Source organism: Dermochelys coriacea, chromosome 21, assembly GCF_009764565.3.
Source record: "Dermochelys coriacea isolate rDerCor1 chromosome 21, rDerCor1.pri.v4, whole genome shotgun sequence".
Classification (NCBI taxonomy): domain Eukaryota; kingdom Metazoa; phylum Chordata; order Testudines; family Dermochelyidae; genus Dermochelys; species Dermochelys coriacea.
The window spans coordinates 5,855,575-5,877,117 of record NC_050088.1 but is presented as its reverse complement, the minus strand read 5'-3'; the positions used below and the strand labels follow the sequence as shown (position 1 = coordinate 5,877,117).

The window sequence follows — 21,543 nt, the reverse complement described above, 5'->3', positions numbered from 1 at the left end:
GGTGCCACAAGTACTCCTTTTCTTTTTGGTGGATTCTTTGTAACTTGAAGTCTTTAAATCATCATTTCAGGACTTGAGTAACTTAGCCAGAGGTTATGGATCTATTACAAGAGTGGGAAGTGAGCTGTAGCTCACGAAAGCTTATGCTCTAATAAATTTGTTAGTCTCTAAGGTGCCACAAGTACTCCTTTTTTTTTTTTTAAGAGTGGGAATGACCTTCAATGAGAACTAGGACAAAGCCATGGTGGATGCAGCACTGTTAGAGGAGGGGGAGAACCAAAATACACATGGGTCTGTTCTGTACCTTAAAATGTCTATCTCCTCTCATTTCGTATACTTCTCTATAGCAGATATATGTGGTGTGTGTGTATATACATAGATTGTGATGGTCCTTTCTGGCCTTAAAGTCTGTGAGTCTATGTGCAGCTCCTCAGCCCCAAGGATTCATGGTCAAATGGGATCCAGGAGGGGAATCTTGTACCTCATTATCAAATGGTTATTTGTTTTAATGGGATCTTGACTAAAAGCAGGAAGTAAACCACTGCCCTATGACCAGTCCTGCAACAAAAGGTTTCTCTAATCACTGCACAGCTTAGCCAAGGAATGCTTTGGCATCTTGTTCTTCCACACCTCAGGATGAGGTGCACTGACTTTACAGACAGACTGAATCTTCACTTTGGTTTTCAATTTCTCATTATTTTAAGTCATTTTTTTTTCCAAGTTATATTGATGTCTCATGGGAGATGTTTGTTTCAAATCTATTAGTTAAAGGGTTTCTCATTGTTGATTTTCAGGAGTTTCTCATTCCCTATGACCAGTGTTTTTTTGTGTGTGTATGTGGGGGGGGGGGGTAAACTGGAGATACACTCATGCAAACGGTGTTTGTCTATTAGAAAGTCATGAACTTGTACTGCTGATTTAATGATGTAATATGTTGGTAGTATCGTAATTAGCTGGTATGAAGAATGCTGATATCAGATGTTTAAGAGCCTGGCGTTAAGTAAAGAATAAGCAGACCAGATAGAACTTCAGAGAAATACAGGTCCTATTTTCATGCAAATAACCATCCGTGTTGCTTATCCACCTCGGTATTTAATATCCCTAGCTGAATAATAAATAGGATAAAGAGAAGAAAATTGCGTGTTAAAGCAGAATTGTGTCTAATGAGGATATTTATCAATTTTGCCAGTAGGAGTCAGTGATTCTTGAATACTACCTGTACCTTCCCACAAATGGCATCCTTTTACATTCTTCATCAATATTCCAAGAGATGCAGCCAAAAAACACAATAATGCAATTCCATCAAGGTGGTTCATAAACCATGAGACAGTAACTGAAGCACTTTGTCACAAGAACAAAGATGAAACTTCCATACACGCTTCAGTTTAATATTATGGAATTAAAACGTCTGCTTGATTTGTTGATTTTTCTTTGTGTTCCACATGCCAAAAAAATTTGTACACATTTCCAGTGTTCTGCCTAACTGGAAGGAATAGAACTGTCACTTCAGCTATGGGGGGATGGCTGGCTTAATGGATTGGTATTGGGGGAGAACGTACCACAGCCACGTCACTGGTTCTGCTCTCATCCAGAAAGATGGTAGTTAAAAACCTGTGGCTCTTAGGTGCTTTCATTTCAGCTCCTAGTGGACATGCAAACCATCCCACACAACAGATTAGTCCTCTTGTTGGCTCTCTCAGCCTAGCACCCAAGAAGCGAAGGAGTCATGGAAACTGAATGGCCCTTACACCTAGGGGTGGTCCCTCCCTGAGGGGAATGGCATCTTGACAGGCCAGTGTGAGCAAATGTTGACTTGCCGTTGTCCTTTGTGTACTTGGTCCATGGAAAAACAGGAGTTCAGTATGTAGGGCTGTCAATCCGGTATCTCTTCACAGAACAAAATGTACAGTTGTTTTTTAAGATGTGGGATAAGGGGAGGGGGAAGCAAACTAGTAATCCTGGTGGAAAATTTTGACTTCACTCTATTTTTCTTCAAATAAACAGCTTAGTTCCTTGCTGTAAATTGAAATGTAAAAAGCCTCTGACCCAATTCCCCTCGCCCGGCCTCACAATAATAATAATAATAATTAATAATATAAAAATAAAACGATTGGACAAAGGAAAACTCCTGCATTTGGCTTTTGGCCTGAATAACCATGAAAATCCAGTTTCTATTGGGCATTCATTATAATGATGTCAAAAGGTGCCAGGAGATAGTGAATGCGTAAGTAAAGCAAGAATGACATAGTCTTACTCTTTGTCCATACTTAAGAAAAAAGTTTAGGTCTCTGGGGAAGCAAGTTTATTTGTGGATCTTTAAACTTTTGATTTACCCATTGTTGGCCACATCTTGCAATGTTTTGAGCCTATTCAGCTCTCCTTGACTGCTGTCAGAGTTGTGGGAGCTCAGCACCTTTCAGTTTCAGACTTCTCTCCCCATCCCAACTCCCTGGAGCATGAAATGCAATAACATTGGGCTGTTACATATGAGGTACGCAGAGACAAAGCCCCAACCTGGATGGCTGTCAAACTTGAGTGAAATTGTCTAGATCTGAATAGATTATAGAAATGATTAGAATGCAAGAAACAGCCTATGCTTGGAACAGATTTGGACAGATTCTGGGAGGAAATCTCCAGTCAGCACTAAACTTTTGTACAAGCTTCTTTTGAAGATTCTGAAAAGTTTGATTAACTTAAATTTTTTATTTATTTTGCCATTCACTTCCATGCTTTCTGCTTCCATCCAGGACCAAAACTGTTGATGTACCAGCCTGCAACAAAGCTGTAAATGCTGCAAATCTCCCAAGCGACTTAGTTTTGATGAAATTCCTACTCCAGTTGTTCAGACTCAGGAGCAGCATCCTGATATTTGGCCACTAATTAAAACCCAAATGCCAATCTTCTTTGTGACCGACTTGTCTCTAGAAACTAAGTCATCAGACCCACAACTTGGTGCTTCCGGACTCCTAAATAGTTTTATTTTTCCTTGATGCTGTACGTGTATCTTGTTACATGATTCTTCTCACCCTTTTAAATATATTTATAGCGTGCCCATTATTATGACCCACACAAGACCAACAGAGCACGTAGCACTTTAAATTAAGACACCCTGTGTACTTCAAGGAGCTTAGTCTAAAGTTGACACTACATAACTAGAGTGAAAGACAGTGGATAGAAATGAGGTAAGATGAGGACAAGAGCTGAAATAATTTATCATCCTGTGACATTGTCTTCACTTGAGCCTTGCTTTCTATTGGTTCCATTTTTTAAATGTTGCTTGTTTAGAAACGTTGTAGTATATTATACGATGGTTGCGTTCATCACTAATATTTGAGCAAAAGATTATAAATGTTTAACTTGTTCCAACTGTAACCTTGACACTGATATTCTATAAAGCACTCTGTACGCTTGCAGCATGTTAGCAATGAAGAAATATATATTCTCCAGAATAAGCGAGGAAATAGTTTATGAATCTCTTCAGAAGAGCTGGGAAAACCTATCTAGCTCAAGAGAAACAAATAGAGAATGGTCTGTGATATTTTAGCTTGAGATGAGCAGAACAAATGTCATCTTTGTTGGGTTTTTTTCTTCCCTTGTTATGTATCCAGAATAGAGGCAGATGCAGTATCTGATGAGTAAAGTGGGATGAGAGAGGTTACGTGAGAGAATACGCACAGTAGCAGCTTTTTAGTTTGTTAAAATAGATGGTTCATTCAGTTGTCGGTGATGTGATGAAAGTGCATTGCTGTCCTTCTCTGTTTGGAGAGCAGGGTGTAAGACAAAAAGATGTCTCAGAAATGCCAAGCATTCAGCTGCTAGTCAGTCCGTATCTAGACTGGGGCAAGAGAAATGAGATGGCAGATTGCTGGGGTATGGTCTGAGACTCTAATATATATCTGTAGATTTATTTCATCCTTCTCACTCTAGAGTTCAGTAAAACTCCTGTAGTTCACAACTGTATGCAGAGTCCAGCAGACCAAAGGTTGTCATCTGAGAAATAAACACCCCATTGATGGTCTTGTTTTTCTCTTTCACCCTAACAGAAAATGAAGGAGTACCTGGAAGGCAGGAACCTGATAACTAAGCTCCAGGCCAAGCATGACCTTCTTCAGAAGACGCTGGGAGAAAGTGAGTCTGGGACCGCTTGTCACTGCATTAGACAGTCATTTGTAGTTATTGAATTAGTCAGCTGACTGAGCGTAGCTGTCCTAGATTACCAATGCTAAGTGGACATATTCATGTTTTATGAATTTATTTTTCCGGCTTGCTTAGTGCAGCACTATATGGGTGCTTGAGTAATTGTGAAAGGCAAATGCTTAATGAGCCACTAATGTGCCTCATCTATTTGTTTAAATGAAGCATGTGCCCACTCAGGGCCCACCTACATTAATAATCTGAATAGAGGTAAACCTTGCGATTTAATGTTTCCTGCTGATCTTAGAAGCATTGCCTCATTAGGGTGGTAGAAAGATTGCTTGCATGGTAGATGAGCTGCTTTTCACCTCTGTAGGTTCAATCCAAACCAGACTAATGCAGCAGAACATGACCTTTGTTCGTGGAATGTGTTGCCCCCGCATCTACTTGGCACGAACCAGCAGTCAAGATTGAATCCATCACTGCTGGCCAAACACACACCTCAAGCAATTCATCCATGTCTCCATGCAAACGTCCCCCGCCAGCATTTGTGGAGGGGATGGATTGGCAGTCTCAAAATCTAGTCTGAAATGGCTTGACTCATAGAACCTTATGTTTATATGATAGCAGGGCCTGCTCCTCTTTTTGCTAGGTGTCTGAATTGAAGGCCACAAAGTTTATAGTGCGCAAGTCATCTTCTGGATGAGAATTTAAACTGAGCCCAGGTTGTAAAATGATTGCTTTCAGGATAAAAAATGTTCTGTCTCTCTCCTTCCCCAAAAAAGCTTTAATTAGACCAAACCTATAGGAAGTGAGGAAAGGATATTGAGTTTCCCTTGTCTCTACAACTGTCCTAGGAAGAGGGGGAAGGGGAATCAGAAACACTGTTTCCTTGGTGCATTTTTCCTCTGTCTCTAAACATCTCCAAATGACACCCAACCTGCCCCTGTGACTAATCACATTCCTGGTTCCTAGCTGACCCCTGCATACCATGACCTCTTTCCTCTTAACCTGCCTGCCCCTTGAACTGATCTCAAGCTGAGGGGCGGAAGGCAGGAGCAAGAGGAATGTTTAATGTGTTGGTTGTATCTCTCTAGATTTATAGGCCCCTGCTGTTTGTGATTGTTTTGCAATTCTTGAACTTCTTTGGAGCTGAGCTTGTGAAGGGATCTGGTGCGTGTCAGACAGTGAGCAAGAGCCACTTAACAGCAGGTTTTTTGTGCGTGTGGTTTTTTTTTTTAATCTATGAGATCAAAGAAAACTGAGGTGCATTATGCCTCCAATCCAAAGCAAGGAAATCAATGGGATGAACAGATGTGGGTGCTCAGCATCCAGCCCCATTTATAAAATGTCACTTAACTGGGAGTGGGTATACTAAAACCTTTTTCACACATTGTCAGCCTCTCTTCAGGAAGTTTTGTCCACTGAAATGCAACATGCAGCTGCATCTCTCCAGACACTGGGGAGTACATGTTTCTATTTTCTTTTGCTTTTTTCCTTGAGGTTACATTTTATCACTCCTCTTGCAAATTACCTTAATCTAAAGATGACGAGTTCCAGTAATAAAAATACCAGCAGGTCTTCCTTTCGACAAGTAATTATGTCTCTGACTGTCTACATTTGTCACTGTAACGTAAGAGCCCCTTGATGTTGCTGCAGCCGTGTAATTTGTATGTATGAATATTCCGTGATGGCAGTGGGACAGATGGTTGGGAACTCTGGTTCTGAATAACCTTTTTATAAATTATGCACCATTTTGGTTAAATGAGCTTTTATGCAGGGAGGGGAAAGTAGCTGCTCACAAAGTGTTCTATTGATTCTCAGCAATCAACAATTAGCCCTTTTCCTTTGCTCTCTTCTATCCAGGATCAGGGAGGCATTAAACTCTGGAGGGGAAAGGAGATCCAAATCATTAGCTGGTGTAAATCAGCATAGCTTGATTTATACCACCTGACGATATGGCCTGGAATGTTGGGTTATCAAAGGTACTTGCCAAATACTCTCCTTTTTTCCTTACTGTGCTATTTTAAAATGCTGCCTGTCTCAGCAGCAGCCATGGTAGCTTGGTCCCCAAATTGCAAACTGAATGAAAGTTAATGGAACAATTTTGCAAATATGATTGTGGAAAATATCATTAAAGCTCTGCCTCCTGAAATAGTTAAATGCTAGCACTTCGAGCCTGTGGGCTAACAAATCAGAAAATGTTTTCAATCTTCCTAAGTGGTTTCATAAAGTATAATCTCTCTTTCCTCTCCTTCCCTCCCCACCCCCCAGCTCCCTTGGGGAGGAGTAGGAGGAGGGAGAGGTTGAGAAGCTTAGGTTTTTTGGCAGTGGAAATCAACAATTTTCAGATACAATGCTTTCCAAAGAAAGAGTCCTCAGGCAGCTGAAGCTGGTTTCTGCATTTCCTGGTCAGCCACCGAGGAGCCTTGCCAACGGGGATGGGCTCTCGTGATCTTAATAGCAGCAGTTCTTGGGAGAAGCAGCCACATTGTCGCTCCTTAAAGTTGTTGTTCTCCCTCCTCCCCCCGTTTCCAAATTAAGGTCTGCATGTCCATCAAAGGCGTTTTCCCATTTCTGTTCCCTGGTGCAAGTCTTTATATTGCTTTTTTTTGTCTCCCTAACAGGTCAGAGGACTGATTGCTCCCTTGCCAGGTAGGTGTGGCTAAAATAAACATGGTTTAAAAGAGAGCCTCTTCCAAAAAGACAGCTGACGAAAGGAGTCAGTCACCAGCTCAGGACCTGTGTAGATTAGGAAGATGAGGTGGGGTTTGCAAATTTCCTGTTCAGCAACACATCTTTAAGCACCGTTGCCTTTTTGCTCTAGAGACTAAATGATGTTCGAGTTCAGTAACACCACATTGCTAAACGCACCTCGTTTTTCTAACCTAGATGGCTCTTCAGGATTTATCCACGGGGGGTTGGGGGGGGGGAAGCCAAGAAGCCAAGCAGCATCTTGAAGTGCTTGTGATTGCTTCATAGGAGGGTGGGAGAGAAGAGAATGATCATAGAGGCGTTTTCTTCTCCTTGCCCTGCTGACCTCATTTGGCCTGACATGGAATTGGGTTGCAGCACAGAGAGAGGCCACGAAGAATAAATATTTTGCTGTAACTGAGGACCCAAGTATCAATCACGGTGCCACAGAAGTCACCAAATATATGAAAATCAGCCTCTCATGATGAGGGGTAGGGGGAAATGATTTTGATGGGGCTTTCTGTGAAATGTAACCGATCTGTGTCTCTGAATGTTTTTTGGGGCTGTGTTGGTGACAGGGATTGCGCAGTGCGCTGGCTTCTTAACAAAGTGAGGGTGATTACTGCAGATCTGAAATCATTACTCTATTTTCCACATTCCTCACAGTAAAGTGGAGCTGACAGGTCCTAATTAGAATCTGACATCTGTAATAATAAAATATTATTCATTGTGAAACAACTGTAAATGTCAGAATCATTTTCACCAATAGTCTAAAATATACCTCGCTGCCTGTGACGGCTCATGAAATCTGTTTTCTTGCTTTCTCTCACTACAGCTCATTCATTTAAAAAAAACAAACAAACAAATAAGAAAACAAAACATCATTTCTGCAAAATGAATGCTGGTGATTCTTAAACACAATAAAATTGACCTACTTAGAATTCAGCAGTTAACTGTCCTGGCAGGCAGTTGGGCTGAATTATCCATTAGGCTTTCTCTATCCTTATCTCCCATGATTTAGTTTTACAGAAACCTAAGTATTTCTAAACCCCAGAAGTAAGATAAAAGGAAGGACTTTTAGCAGAGCAGGCTCAGACCTCCTTCAGATCAGGCACTAATATCCGCCTGCATAAACAGCAATTATGAAGCCATTTGTAATCATGATCTTGTTGTTTGGAAAAGGTTTAATTTGGTGTCCATTTTTTGTTTTATCAGAGGTTATTATAAAGAACACCATTAATATGCTTATATTAACAGCATAGAGGGAAACAAGTTTACTTTTTTCTCCCCCTCTCCCTGTGGCTTTAAATCAGGGGACTCAAACATGCAGCCCATGGGGTTCTTCGCTGCAGCCTGCCAAGCGCCGTGTGCCCCCCCCCCCCCCGTTTCCTCCCCAGTGCACCATGTCCCCAGCCTACCTCCAGGCCAGGGGTGGTCAAACTACGGCCCCGGGCCGGATCTGTCCCCTCAAGGCTTTGATCCAGCCTGCAGATTTGCCAACCCTGTGGTGCTGAGGGCCCCACGCAGCTTCCCTGCGGCCCCGGGGGGAGGGGGAGCAGAGAACTCCCTGAGCTGCCCTTGCCTGTGGGTACCTCCCCTGAAGCTTCCATTGACTGGGAACGGGAAAGCGAGGCCACGAGGAGCTTCGGAGGAGGTACCCATAGGCAACAACAGCTCAGGGAGTTCTCTGCTCCCCCTCCCCCCAGGGCAACAGGGACAGGATGCCCACCGCTTCCTGGAGCAGAGCGGGCCAGGGCCAGGGGAACCCCAACCCCTTCCTGCACCCCACACCCCAACTCCCTGCCCCGAGTCCCCTGCCTGCACCCCAAACGCCTGCCACACACCACAATCCCCTCCTGCATTCCAAACCCCGCACTCTCTCCTGCACCATGGGCAGGGGCAGGGGTGGAGTTGGGGGCAGTGGGGGAGGGAGTGATGCAGCCCACGGGCCAATGTACGAGTCCTCCTGTGGCCCTCCTGGTGATTGGAGTTTGAGACCCCTGCTTTAAATCATCCAGTAATGGACCTACGTTCGAGAGGTGCTCTCTGAAAATTATAACCAACTTGATTTAGACTGAAGGGGTTTATGTACTGAATTTCCATATGGTTGGAAGGAAGAGGTTAAGTACAGGCTTGTGTCAAGGCAATCAGCTCCCCTGTTCCAGTTTCAGGATTCCAGTGCTTTTATATTAAATCACTTAGTCTTTCCAAAGTTGCTGTGAACTGACAGAGTAGATCATTGAAATTGTTTTCCATATCTGGCTCCTTTCCCCACCAAGACTAATGAGTACAGTTTTTGAAATACCCTTCAAGTATTTTGGTTGTCAGTGGTCACCTTGACATTTGCCTGTGTTCTTTCCTCTCCATCTTCCACCGATGGTCCGTTCTGTGCTTCTGATCAGTGGCAGACGCAGCTCTACTATAAGGAAGCAGGTAACAAAGAACTCATTGAAGCATGCAGCTCTGTGTGTTGGGATGTGGGGGTTATTTTTATGTCTGTCTCTTGCATAGAAATTTTTTGTATGTTCTTTTGGAGTGTCTGGGAATGCAAGAACTGGAATGGTAAAAAGCCTGGATCTTCCATAACCTTTTACAGCACCTTTTTGGGCAATAACAAACTTCATTTTTATGTTTTCTTTGATACTTTAAGATCTGGTGTCCAGAATTCCATACAAGTTCAATGCAGTCCTGTATTCTGAGGCTGTAACTTCTTCTAGGCAAGCATTGGTTGAGATATTCAAAGCCATCTGTCGGGTTTTGACATGCATCTTCCATTCAAATTAATGGCAACTTGGAAATCAGGACTGATCTTTTTGTGTTTTGTACAGTGAGTGGATTGTTCATACTAAACCAACAATAAATAATGATATTGGAAGGACTTGGAGCTCAGGCGTTCCCAGTTACTGAACAATTTTAGTTAAAGGCCGATACTGAATCGGCTCAAAACTTCCAGTTATAATAGTACTTGCCCTTCTATAGAGCCTTCCATCAGAGGGCCTCAAAGGATTTGGCAAACATTAATGAGTTGATTATCACAGTGTGACATAGGACAGTATTATCCCCATTTTACAGATAGGGAAACTGAGTCACAGACCGTAAGTGATTTTCCCCCATGCCACATAGTGTCTGGAAGAGCTTGGAATAGAACCCAAGCTGCCTGACTCTTCCCTGCTGCTTGAGCCATGTTACCATCTTCCTATTCATCATGTGACATCGTTAAACTCTGTCCCATAGTAGTCTTTCTGAAGAACAATAAGTATGTTAACTATATGGTTCATATGAGATATACTCTTGTTGAAAAGTATACTTTGTCTGTTGTGACAGAATAGGGCAATGTATTTATCCTACTTTAGTTTATCTTCACCCATGACGTGTGTGTGCTTGTGCTTGTATCAGTCTTCTATGGGTGGAACTATCTGTCTGAGACATCATTACCCAGAAGTAGCTGCAGCCTACATAAACGATAAGCATGACTGCTGCACTAAGGTTCATAGTCCATAGTTTCCTGATGATGTATATTATTTGTGCTGCTATTTATATTCTCTTTTTAACTCGCATCTCTAATAAATAAAGTTCTAACTGCCCTCTGGCCATACCTTTCCTCCATAAAAGTGACTCCAAGGAATTCTAAGGATACTTTTTCTGTCCAGAGTGGATCACTTATTGCCTTTTAAACTATGGCATTTTAATAACAATGGAACTAGATCATGTTATCCTGGGATAGGAAGCAGCTGAGGGAAAAAATTTCACCTCGAATAAAGACAAGAATTGACTTGAAACATCATTTCGTCTGCTCCTCCTTCGATCCCTTTTTCATTCTTGAGCTATAGCTTACAAAATCTGTCGGCTGACACTTTTCATTAGCCAGAAAGTAGGTCGCAGTTGCTGTTAGAAGACATTGTGTAGCAGGATAGCCAGCACCATGCGTGTCTTAGTATGTTCATAGTTTGAGGGAAAGGCAGATTGTATTTTACATTTTTCTTTCCTATTTAGGAAATTGTAGGCAAAATATGTCCTTTGTTATATTTTGAGCAGTGATTATAAGCTACATTTAAAATCCAGTATGCTGCTTTTTGAAAACCCACTTTCCATGTTGCATCTCAAGATTTTTGGCTTTATCATAATTTAGTGTGTAGGCTGCAGTGCTGCAGTTAGATGAAAGGTATAGTCTTAGTTCTTTTTGGATGCTGGAGAGGAGGGGAGAGTTTGTGGAAAGAGCTGCAGTGAAAAAAAGCTATATAAACTGAATGAAAATCTGAATCTTTATTCTCTAACTGCACATGTAGAGAATTGGATTTCATGTTGTTTTACAGGCTCTCCTATGCAGAGCTGAATCTTCTGAATACCCTGAACTCCTCTGTTGTGGAGATTGTTGCTTTGTTTACACACTAGTAACACTCTTTCAACAGGAAGTGAAATAGCTGTATGTCTGATTGTTGATAGCCATTCACAGTCGTGTATGAGGGCTCACAACGTATTCTGTAATTGCCTGGAGATGACATACTAGACCCTGTGACTCGAAAACCTAAACAAAAAGCTAATCTGTTTGGGAAAACAAATGTCTCTGTGCCTCAAATCCACATGCAGTCACTTGCGTGTGACTCTAATAGTTCTTTTGAGTGTGACCTACCAATTTAAATTGCACATGGTTCAGAAATTGTAATCTCTTTGAGGACAGAGAATGTGTGTTCTCTGAACTAAGATGTGTAAATCTGTGGTGCTATTTGGATGATTATTAATAAACTCTTTGTCATTAGTCAAGTAAGCTGCAGGTTTCCATAATGTTTCAAAGCACTGTAGTATTGTGAAGTGGGTCCCCTTTTACAGTGTGCAGAAAGCTAGTGCAATCCAGATAATGAGGAGGAAAAATCGTTAATTGCAAAATTACATTGGATGTTTTTCTAAAAGATCTGCTCTGGGAATTACTTTTGGGGAAGTTCCCTGTTCTGGGTTATACAAGAGGTCAGACTAGATGATCACAATTGTCCCTTCTGGCCTTGGAATTTATGAATTAAAGGAATTCTACAGCCCACTAAAAGGAAAATCACTAAACCTTTTTTTAAAAAAGAATTGAATTAAGTCATTTAACCTCTGTGCCTTAGTTGACTCTTTTCTAAAATGCGAACAGTAATACAGTCCCTCACAGATATTGCTGAAGTCTAATTGTTTGCGAAGTATTTTGTGATCCTCTGAAGAAAGGGGCTAAGGAAGTCCAATAAATAGTTCGCCTATTACACAACTTCATCATTGAATTGCTTATGGTGGAAACTGGCAAGCTAGAAAGTGTCATTTACTGTGTTCTGGCACTGGCCCAAAGAACAGCCTGCACTCCAAGCTGTCATTGTGAACTGATATTTTTACAGTACTCAGTGCTTAGCCCAAAGGTCAGTCAGCATGTGACAGCTAAAATGTTTTTGCAGTAAAATGTCAGGAGCTTGTTCTGCAAAACCAAAATTTGTCATGTTTGTGGATAAATGGAAATCAATCTGAAAAATGCACAACTACAGAGCCATGAGGGCTGACTGTGGAGAGACCAGCAGGCCATGACTTTGCGTGAGCATGCGCTGCACGGGATGAAGGGAGGGCATAGTAGGTTTACTCTCCTGTTCCTTCTCTGGCACCTTGTGCACCAGTTGAGCACAGGCGTTGTGCAGAGTTCGTCATTACGGCAGTACTAATTGGCCTTCTCAAAGAGTGACCTTGGCAAAGCTGGCAAGCCACAGGTAGCTTGTATGACACGATTGGTGCTTCTAGAGGCATTGCATGGAGCTGTGCCCTAAAGATGTTAATGCACCCCAATAACTGTCTTCTACACTGAGTCCAGATCAGAACTGGTGATCCTTGGTTTTATTTTATTTATTCGTGTATAGCTTGGGATGGCAGTTACCATCTCTGCAAAAGGCAGTGTTACGTCTCTAGGATAATTCACAAACCAAATAGTATCTCCCTCAGAGACTATGCTTCAGGCCCTGTGGGCAGCTCTTTTCCCAATCCCTGGCAGAAGGTATATTGCTCCATGAAACTTTGCTTGTGGATTTCAGAGTTGTGTTTATTTCTTGGTCAGGTCTGTGCTTGACTATTTGTTTTAATTTTCTCCCTTGGTTGCTCAGGACTCCAGCCAAGCCATTCCCCTTGTGGTGGAGAGCTGCATACGATTCATTAGCAGACATGGTAAGTTTACAGATGAAAAACTAATAATTTTTTCAAGTGCCCCTTAACAGAATAAGACAGGCAGGACTTTTTTTTTTTTTTAAGGGTGTTTAAACTCATAAAGAGTAACCAGAAAATCTAGATTTGGATCCCGCCCCAAACTCTAGGAAAATTCACATCCAAATTTCATAACCTGAGTCCATCCAGCTCTAATTTAAGTAAAGCACATGGCCGCTTCAGTGTGCGGATGTCACTTGTGAATGTTTAGAGTAGCCCGGTGCAGAACATGTGTGTTGGAATCCTACAGCAGGCATGACTAAGAACTCACCACTGTCCACTCAGAGTCAGTAGTGTTGCACTATTGTCTATCCTAAGCATAGGAAGACAGAGTGGCTGCTGCAGGTACTTGAAGTGGGAAATGCTAAGCACTAAATAGTGCCTCCTACATGTATCCTTCCTTCCCAGCGAGCAGTCACTTTGCTACTGCAGAAGAGTTCAAGTTTCCTTAGGTTTCATTCAACGTGGGTCCCATAGCTTCTTGTCTTCAGTCTTGCATGAAGTTGGAAGATTATCCCTCTGACTGGGGCAACATTACCAGGCCTTTGTGTTCTAGTTGTTCCTGTGCCTTTACCTCTTTTCTTGTCATATAACATTGCCCCCCCCCCCCCCAAATATCTGTCTTGCCTACTTGCAACTCTGCCCTGCCTGGAATTCTGAGCTATTCTCCTTGCCCGCAATATTCACGTGATCCTTCAGGGGAGCTGAGGTGCAGATTTATTTATTTGGATAAAAGATAAATGTAGCATTTTAAGATAAACCTGTTACATACATTTTATTCCAAGTTGTGCATGTTTTTAATTAAACATTATTTAATAATAGCATGAAGAACAACTGCTAGTCAATAAGCTTGTATAGTGATAGGGTTTGTTTCCATCTAACCAATACACAGAGCCAGAGAATAGGTCCAATTGTACTTTCCTTTTGTTTTAATCACGATTGCACGTTGGAAACTATTGTATAGGTTCTCCCCACTTTTTCCTTCTTGGAGTACTAAATAAAATATATGCTAAAGAAAGCACAATTTGGGATTAGAGACGTGTGCTCCTCTCTTACAAATCCATGTCAAAGGAGAATTATAAAGAATTGATTGCTTGACCCATTAAAGTTCAGTTTTGTAACATGGTTATTGCATCTTACATATGAATTGATGCTTTTGAATAAAGATTTCCCTGTAGATAGTGGACTGATTCTATTTTCATTCTCAATTTGCAGCATTTTGGTATATATTTATTTTTACTGTGCAATATGATGTGTGCTGATATCAGGAATAATTAAGGGCCATATAACACAAGAGTGTCATTGCCTGGGGATTAAAATAGTACCATAATTTATGAGAAGAAGAGCTGGCAACAGATTATCCAAAATAGCTTTAGTTACATATACAGTGACATAAACATACATGGAGCTTTGCAAAAGTCAAACTCCCTGCTCCTGTCCAGAGGCTTGAATAGATACAGCCATTTCCTTGTGCTGGAATTATTTTTGAAGTTAGAATGTTTGTTTTAAATGTTTGCTGCTTTTATTTCATGTTCCAGCAAAGATCTTTTATAGGAATCCATTGGAATCCATCAACTACTTGCACCCATCAGTTTTTATAATAATTAACTACTCGACTGGAATATCCTGAAAACTCCCCTAGAGTCCCAAATACCAAGTCACATTAGTGGTAGTTATATTCTGTAATTTTAATTGAACAAGTTCTTCACTTCTTGTCATAACTATTTTCTAATGTTGCTGTTAAAGAATAAAAGTTGCTGTGTTATACCCAAGGAGTGGCTTCCATATGTAGGTTGTATACGAGTTTAAGCTTGTAGAGTACTTTGTGCTCCTTCCTTCTAGTGAGGGGGGGGAAGTGAATACTTTTCACTTTTTTCCTGATGTGGAAGGGGAGTTAAGTTCTCTTTTATCCCTTGTATTCTTAGATTTTTTCAGAAGGAAATTTTCCAAAGGGTATGAGAATTTGGCCTGTCCTGCTTATTGGCATGGTTGTAATGTTCTAGATGGGTGGGATCCTACCCTGATTGTGCCTAGGCTGGGCAGAATTTCACATGTATATATTTTTAATAATTTCAACAGATGATATCAATGTTTATTTTTAAGTGTAATTTAAAAATTTTGCAGTTGCATAAAATTATGAGCTTTAAGCATTTTTTAAAAGTTGTATCAGAATTTTCACAATTACGGGAAATTATGTAGGGGTCAGATGATGTCTTAATGACCGTACACATTAAGATTCAAAAAGTTAAAGCATTATAAACTGTTAAAAGTCAAATAGTCAACATTACATGCCAAAAGATTTCAAGTAAATATTCTTAAACTCAGTTCTCAAGCAGCGTTTCTTTCTTTGCCTGTTTGTAAACTTCAATTATCATAGGAAATATTTTTTGTTGGTTTGTGATATATGGTGAAACAGACATTTACTGACACTTTTTCCCATAAAAATCGCATCTTTTCAAATGGATTTTGTAACATTACTTTGCTAGATGTGGAACTGAGTTGAAATCTTTGACTGTCATTGTGGGTTTCTCTTATTGCCTTACAGGGCTGCAGCATGAAGGCATATTCAGAGTGTCTGGATCACAGGTTGAGGTGAATGATATCAAAAATGCATTTGAGAGAGGTGAGGAGGGTGTGTTCTGTATCATACAATGACCACAGGTGTTACCATTCTAAAATACCATTAGTGTTTTGGACACAACTGATTGTGCCCAAGGTAGTGTGGGGTGTGTGGTGGTAGGTTTTTGTTTTTGTTTTTTGTTTTGTTTTTAACAGTTCTACATTTCATAAATGACTCCAGGCAGAGAGGTTTTTTTCAGTGCTCACTAACCCTGAACATATAAAGTCACTTGATATGTTACGCTTCATGTCTTGCAACATCGCCATATAATAATCATTCAGAATTTCGGCACCTGTTGTGTCAGATTGTTTAATGACTGCACACATCTCCGGAGGTGCAGAGCATTTCCTTCTTGGGTTTAACTACCTAGTCTGTTTTCCTCCACTTTGTGAATAGAATCTATTCCATGCCTGGGGTGGGTTCTCTTGCCCCTGACATTTCTTGTAAAGCAATATGACTACATTTAGTCTAATCACCACCAAGTAAGAGTCCATTTCAACTCAGGGTTCATTTCACTCTTATGTGGAGCGCTTTTGTTGGGTTATTAGCTTGCATATACAATTGGCCTTATGCACAAGCAACTCCTTGGGGGCCCTCTGATACAGCAAGTCACATCTCACCCAGTCTCCCTGCCACAGTGGGACCAGAGAGAAAGTTAGCTTTCAGGTCAGTCCTCGCAGTTTGTGGCTCCCTTCTTGCTTGGAACTCTGAAAAATCACAAGGCTGGTCCTACTTCATACATTTCATGTTATAATTCATGTGTCACTTGCAAGTTTTCATTTCACATGTTGTCCACATCCCAGATATGGGAGCATAGCAAATTGCTATCAGTGAGAGGAGAGAGATGTATGTATTTTAGAGGTGTCATCTTCTGCCTAACCATGAGGTTGTTGAGACTACAATGCATTTGTCTTTTATCTGAGAATGAAATACCTTGGAGAACAAAGGAAATGCATGTGTGGTGGGGTTGAGGGCTTTCAACACCAGACTCAAAGACCACCTTTCTTAAAGTAAAGGACAGATGCCAGGCATTTCAGGGGAAACAGCCAGTTATTCCAGTATCACCATGCCAAAATAAATGACATGACTTTTTTAGCTTCATTTTGCTTGTCTCTCTAAAGAGGATGATCTACAGAACTGACTAAGTTAACAATAATGTCTGTGTGGTTTATTACTTCATCCAGAACCCTTGGTAGCAGTTAATATCAAAGATAATGCTCTGGTTCATAGTGGACCATTTATTATCCTGTGTGGTTATTAAAGTAATAGGCAAGCTTTGGTAATTTCAGTCACATAATGGATATATATAGCTTCGATTTGAGGTTTGCCCAATCATAAAATCTAATTATATTTGATAGGGAGTTTTCCGTAGGGAACAGCTCCGTCAGCGTGTGTCATCTTTTTTGTAACGGACAAACTACAGTATAGATAGTCACAAATGAACTGCCCCAGAAACTTTTTCTTAGCAATCCAGCACCACAAGTCTCCTAAGACTTGTAAAGGTAGCAATTGGCACAAGCATTGGCCTGCTGTGCAGGCCCCAAAACAACCTCACAGTGAATCACAGAGCTGCTTAGGAGTTGAGGAGTTGGTGGCAATGTGCTTCCTATCTTCTGTAACCCTGTTAAGCAAATGCTGGGTATGTTCCCTCCAACCAAAAACACCTGGACTGAAGAGCCTCCCAAAGTTACCACAGCTCCAGGAGTAATTCCACCCCCAATTTGGTCATAGGTCAGGAACTCTTCCTCCATGTGTTGGGGTCAGATGAGAAAGTCCAGCCCCTTTATCTGCCTGACTGGGGGCGTGCAACCACCTCTAGCCACAGAAGATGGCTACCAAGGACCTTTCTTGATTGCTGTACTTAGTGGACAGCTTTCCTAATCACCCATTACCTGCTCAGTGTTAGGATTACACGGATCCTTCTTTCTGGTTGAGACATGTCCTTCTAGCAGAGCAGCCAGAACCTCTGTCTACCGAAGTTCTTACTCTTCCTCCCTACCTCCTTTTTTTTATTGTTTGTTGGTTTATTTGTTTGTTGTACCTAGGGGAGGATCCATTGGCTGGAGACCAAAACGACCATGATATGGACTCAATAGCGGGAGTTCTGAAACTCTATTTCCGAGGGCTGGAGCACCCTCTGTTCCCAAAGGAAATCTTTCATGATCTGATTGCCTGCGTCAGTAAGTAGATGAACGAATGATGTTTTCTATTTAAATAGAAGACCTGCAAAAAAAAAAAAATGCAGGTGACCCTTTACCAACTCCCCCATCTCTCCATCCTCTACTCCCCATTCTCCCCCCCACACACACACAAAGATCAATTTATGGTAATAAGGGCTAACTTTTATTGCACCAAAAATGTTGATTTTATTTTCCATCATAGCCCGAAGAGCGTTTTTTGAGCATCCCATCTTCATCCCCTCCCAAAATATTTCTCCTAATCCCTTTTAGGCTCTGTGCTCCAGCCACTATCCAGGGAGGACTACTCAACTCTCTCTTTGCAGCACTCCTTAATCTCATAGCAGAGCCTGTTTAGGAAAGTGAAGCAGAGAACAGAATGAAGTAGATCCCTCAGAATCTGCACCACAGCAGCATGCTTCCGAGATGGTGGCCACAGCATCTTCAGAGCCAAAGCTTCATAAGTAGTTTTTTTAAAAATAATAATTTGCACAAAATGCTCCTTTAAAGGCCTCAACTCAGAAGGTGCTTGCAGCTGCCATCTTGGAAGCCCACAGTTCTAGGAGAGTTTTCCTGCTATCCCCAGTGTTGATGCTCTGTATGTACATGCAGCACATCCGCTCTGGCACATGCCATATATTTCCAGAAGGGAAGCAGCTGTGTGTTTTAACCAGTCTGAATAACCCTTCTGTAACCACAAGGAAGATTCCTTATGGAGTCTTACTACCAAATGTATAATGTGAGAGCAGTCACAGTCCAGGTATAAACAGCTTGGACTATTTCAAAGCTTTTTCTTTTTTGTTTGAAACCAAGTTGAAATGGCCCCATTATTGCCGAATCATTCAGCAGGAAAGAATGAATCTATTGTCCAGGCAGTGGAATATCCATCAGTGGCAGCCTTTGAAGTGGAGTAAAGATAACTGCTTCCGAAACAATTCATGGTTTTCTTCTCACAGTAAATGACTTTACAAAGCTTAATTCATATCAGATGAAAAGAAATCTGCTCCCAAATAACTTCATCCTTCCAGGGCTTAGGATTTATGCTGCCCACTTTTTTTCCCTCAGTCGTCTGCTGCACACAGAGCTTTTAGCTCATCCTTCAGCTATGGTAATCTATTTTCTGAGTCAGACCAACCACTTTTTTTTTGTTCAACACCCACCTTTTGTAGCTAATTGGAATGAGCTGTTGTGTTGGATCTAGTGAAACAGACATCACTCAGTGCACCCACACTCAGGGAACCTGCAGATAGATTACACATATCATGTATCTTTGCAACAAAGGGCTTTGCAGAACAGGTTATGCATACATTATATCCTCCTTTAAGGCATTTCTGGAGAATGCATCATACGCGTTACAGGAAGCAGATAGACCCTTTCTTCCCCAAGATTCTATGCTACTGTGTCTTGGCTCCTATCTTTAATAATTTACACCCTAGTGTAGGGAACCTCCTCGTGTGCCGCGAATGTTTAGATTCAGTGACTTCAGGTATGGCCATGGTTATATAGTAACTCTGTATGGTGCTCTTTCCTCCTTTCAGCAATGGATAACTTACAAGAAAGAGCACTACACATCCGGAAGGTCCTTCTGAGCTTGCCTAAAACCACTCTGATTGTAATGAGATATCTCTTTGCATTCCTCAGTCAGTGAGTATCCCTGAAAGCACCAGAGCTCCGCAGTCAATGCTGGGGTTGGTATAAATGTATTGAATGAGAGAACTGGAGTTTTGACACTCTGCAGTTTCTGATCCAGAGCAGCAGTTTAGGATACAAGTGTTGCCTCTCAGTGTGCTTGCTTATCTATTGTGCTGGGCCTGTCGGCATTGCAAATGGTGACTAGAAAAAAATTCAGCAACCTCAACAGAGTTCTTGAAATGAAAATTCATATTACTAGAGTTAGCCTGGTAAGCTAGTGGAAGGGCAACATGAAGGATCAGGGTCTGGGTCCCAGGCTAGCAAGAACTGGAACTGCTGCAGACTCTGTCCTTGTTGGGGTAGGTGGGCTCAAAACGCATAAAATCCTTACTCCCCATCTGGTAGCAGAGGGAACCCAGCCTTATTCTCCTTGCATGCTCTGGGGCTCTTGAGGATGCTAAGGGGAGGAAATGCTGCATCCAGACACATACTTGACCCCTGCATGTATTCTGTATGGAAGCTGGTAACGTCAAATGGGTGGTCCAGTGCTATTGTCCTTCATCATGTTCACATTGGGGCAAGTACAAAAAAGAGAGAGACTGCATTTGAGAGGAGATGTTTAAATTCTCTGTGGTGTATACACAGTATTTGGGCCTGAATCAAAACCCGTACACTCCTAAACTTTGGCAGAGAATGAATCTGAACTTCACATCCGACACCTTTATAACAGACTGAACAAAAATTCTGGATCAGAACATCCCCAGAAATTTTTTGGATCTGGCGCTAAATTTTGCAGCCTCCCTCTAGACATCGCCAAAGTTGCCTGAAACATTATATGAAAACCAGACACTGTCCCAATGATGATATGTTGGCATTGCTCTGTGGATTCCTGTCTGGTTGACCAATCGCATCAGGGCAGGGACAGTAGAAGATTCAACCTTTGATACTTCAGAGCTGAATTCTGAGGCACAGCTCTGCAGAGCTCAGTTATCTTAATCGCATCATTTTGGCAGCCTGGAGGATGGATGTCTCATCCTTTTCCTCATGATGGGTTTAACGCCTTGTACTGCAATTTGAGGTTTCAGCTATAAATAACTTACAGAGGGATATGGAACCTCTTACCCTTTCTCTCATTTGTCTCCCACAGGGCATTAAAACTAGCTAGACAAAGCAGCCCTTTCTGCCCTCACTGTGACTCCAATAAAATGGAGAAAAATTCGGCTTCTGTAATGGATTCATGTTTCCATTGGAGAAATAATGTGTGTTTAGTTTGTATGGAGCTTGGGAAATATATTTCTACAACTGCTTTGAGAAATCTTATTGATTTTAACTAATAATGTTATGGCTATTGAACAACCAGTCTTACACAACAGTGCAACAGATATTATTCATGAAATAAAGCATAGCCCTAAAACTCAGAGGACCAAACTCTGTTTAGACATGCATATGCAACTCCCACTGACTTCTGGAGCTGAAATAAAAATCACCGTAGCTTGTTGAATTGTGTTGGCTCCTAATTGGATTAGCAGCACTTCCAAAACTAACTTGAAAAGCAAAGGACTCTAAATAAAACCCAAGGCTGACTTTATAGCAAAACTGAAAGTGATGTAAATCCAACCTCAGCCTGCAGACATACTCCCTAAAGTTGTGAAATCCTCAGTACTACAAACTAAATAGGACCAGGCCTGGTCATACTTGGATGGGAGACATTCTAGAGTAACCCAATTATGCAGCAGGAGATGGAACTGTTGTTTCAGTAGATTACACTCTTCCTGCTAAGTATTGAATGGCTGCCCCAGATTGACGGTAAAGTCATTGCATTTTCTAGGGACACTATCTCCACTTGTGATAATCACGGAGCCCATTTCACTTGAGATAAGCTCAGTGGAATGTTTGCCCACCTTGCATCCCATCTAAATATCATGGCTAAATATGTATTTTCATTGAGATGGTATTTTTCTTCCTGTCCTAAATGCTGTGCACTCTTATAAACAGCTTGGGCAATAAGATTGCTCAGAGCAGTTGTGCTGATGTGTTCCATCTCAGAGGTGGCTGCATTTCTATGGGGAGGTGAAGTGA

The 21,543-nt window shown here is 41.5% G+C and overlaps 1 protein-coding gene across 1 annotated transcript in view; it reads left to right on the top strand.

The window, feature by feature from the left end:
- The window catches only part of SRGAP2 (SLIT-ROBO Rho GTPase activating protein 2), a 144,077-nt gene that overhangs the window by 93,717 nt on the left and 28,817 nt on the right, over nt 1–21,543 (top strand). The window contains 7 exon segments of the mRNA XM_043500671.1: nt 4,044–4,128; nt 6,762–6,789; nt 9,231–9,261; nt 12,939–12,999; nt 15,581–15,658; nt 17,701–17,835; nt 19,371–19,476. Coding sequence (XP_043356606.1) covers nt 4,044–4,128; nt 6,762–6,789; nt 9,231–9,261; nt 12,939–12,999; nt 15,581–15,658; nt 17,701–17,835; nt 19,371–19,476 — 524 coding nt within the window.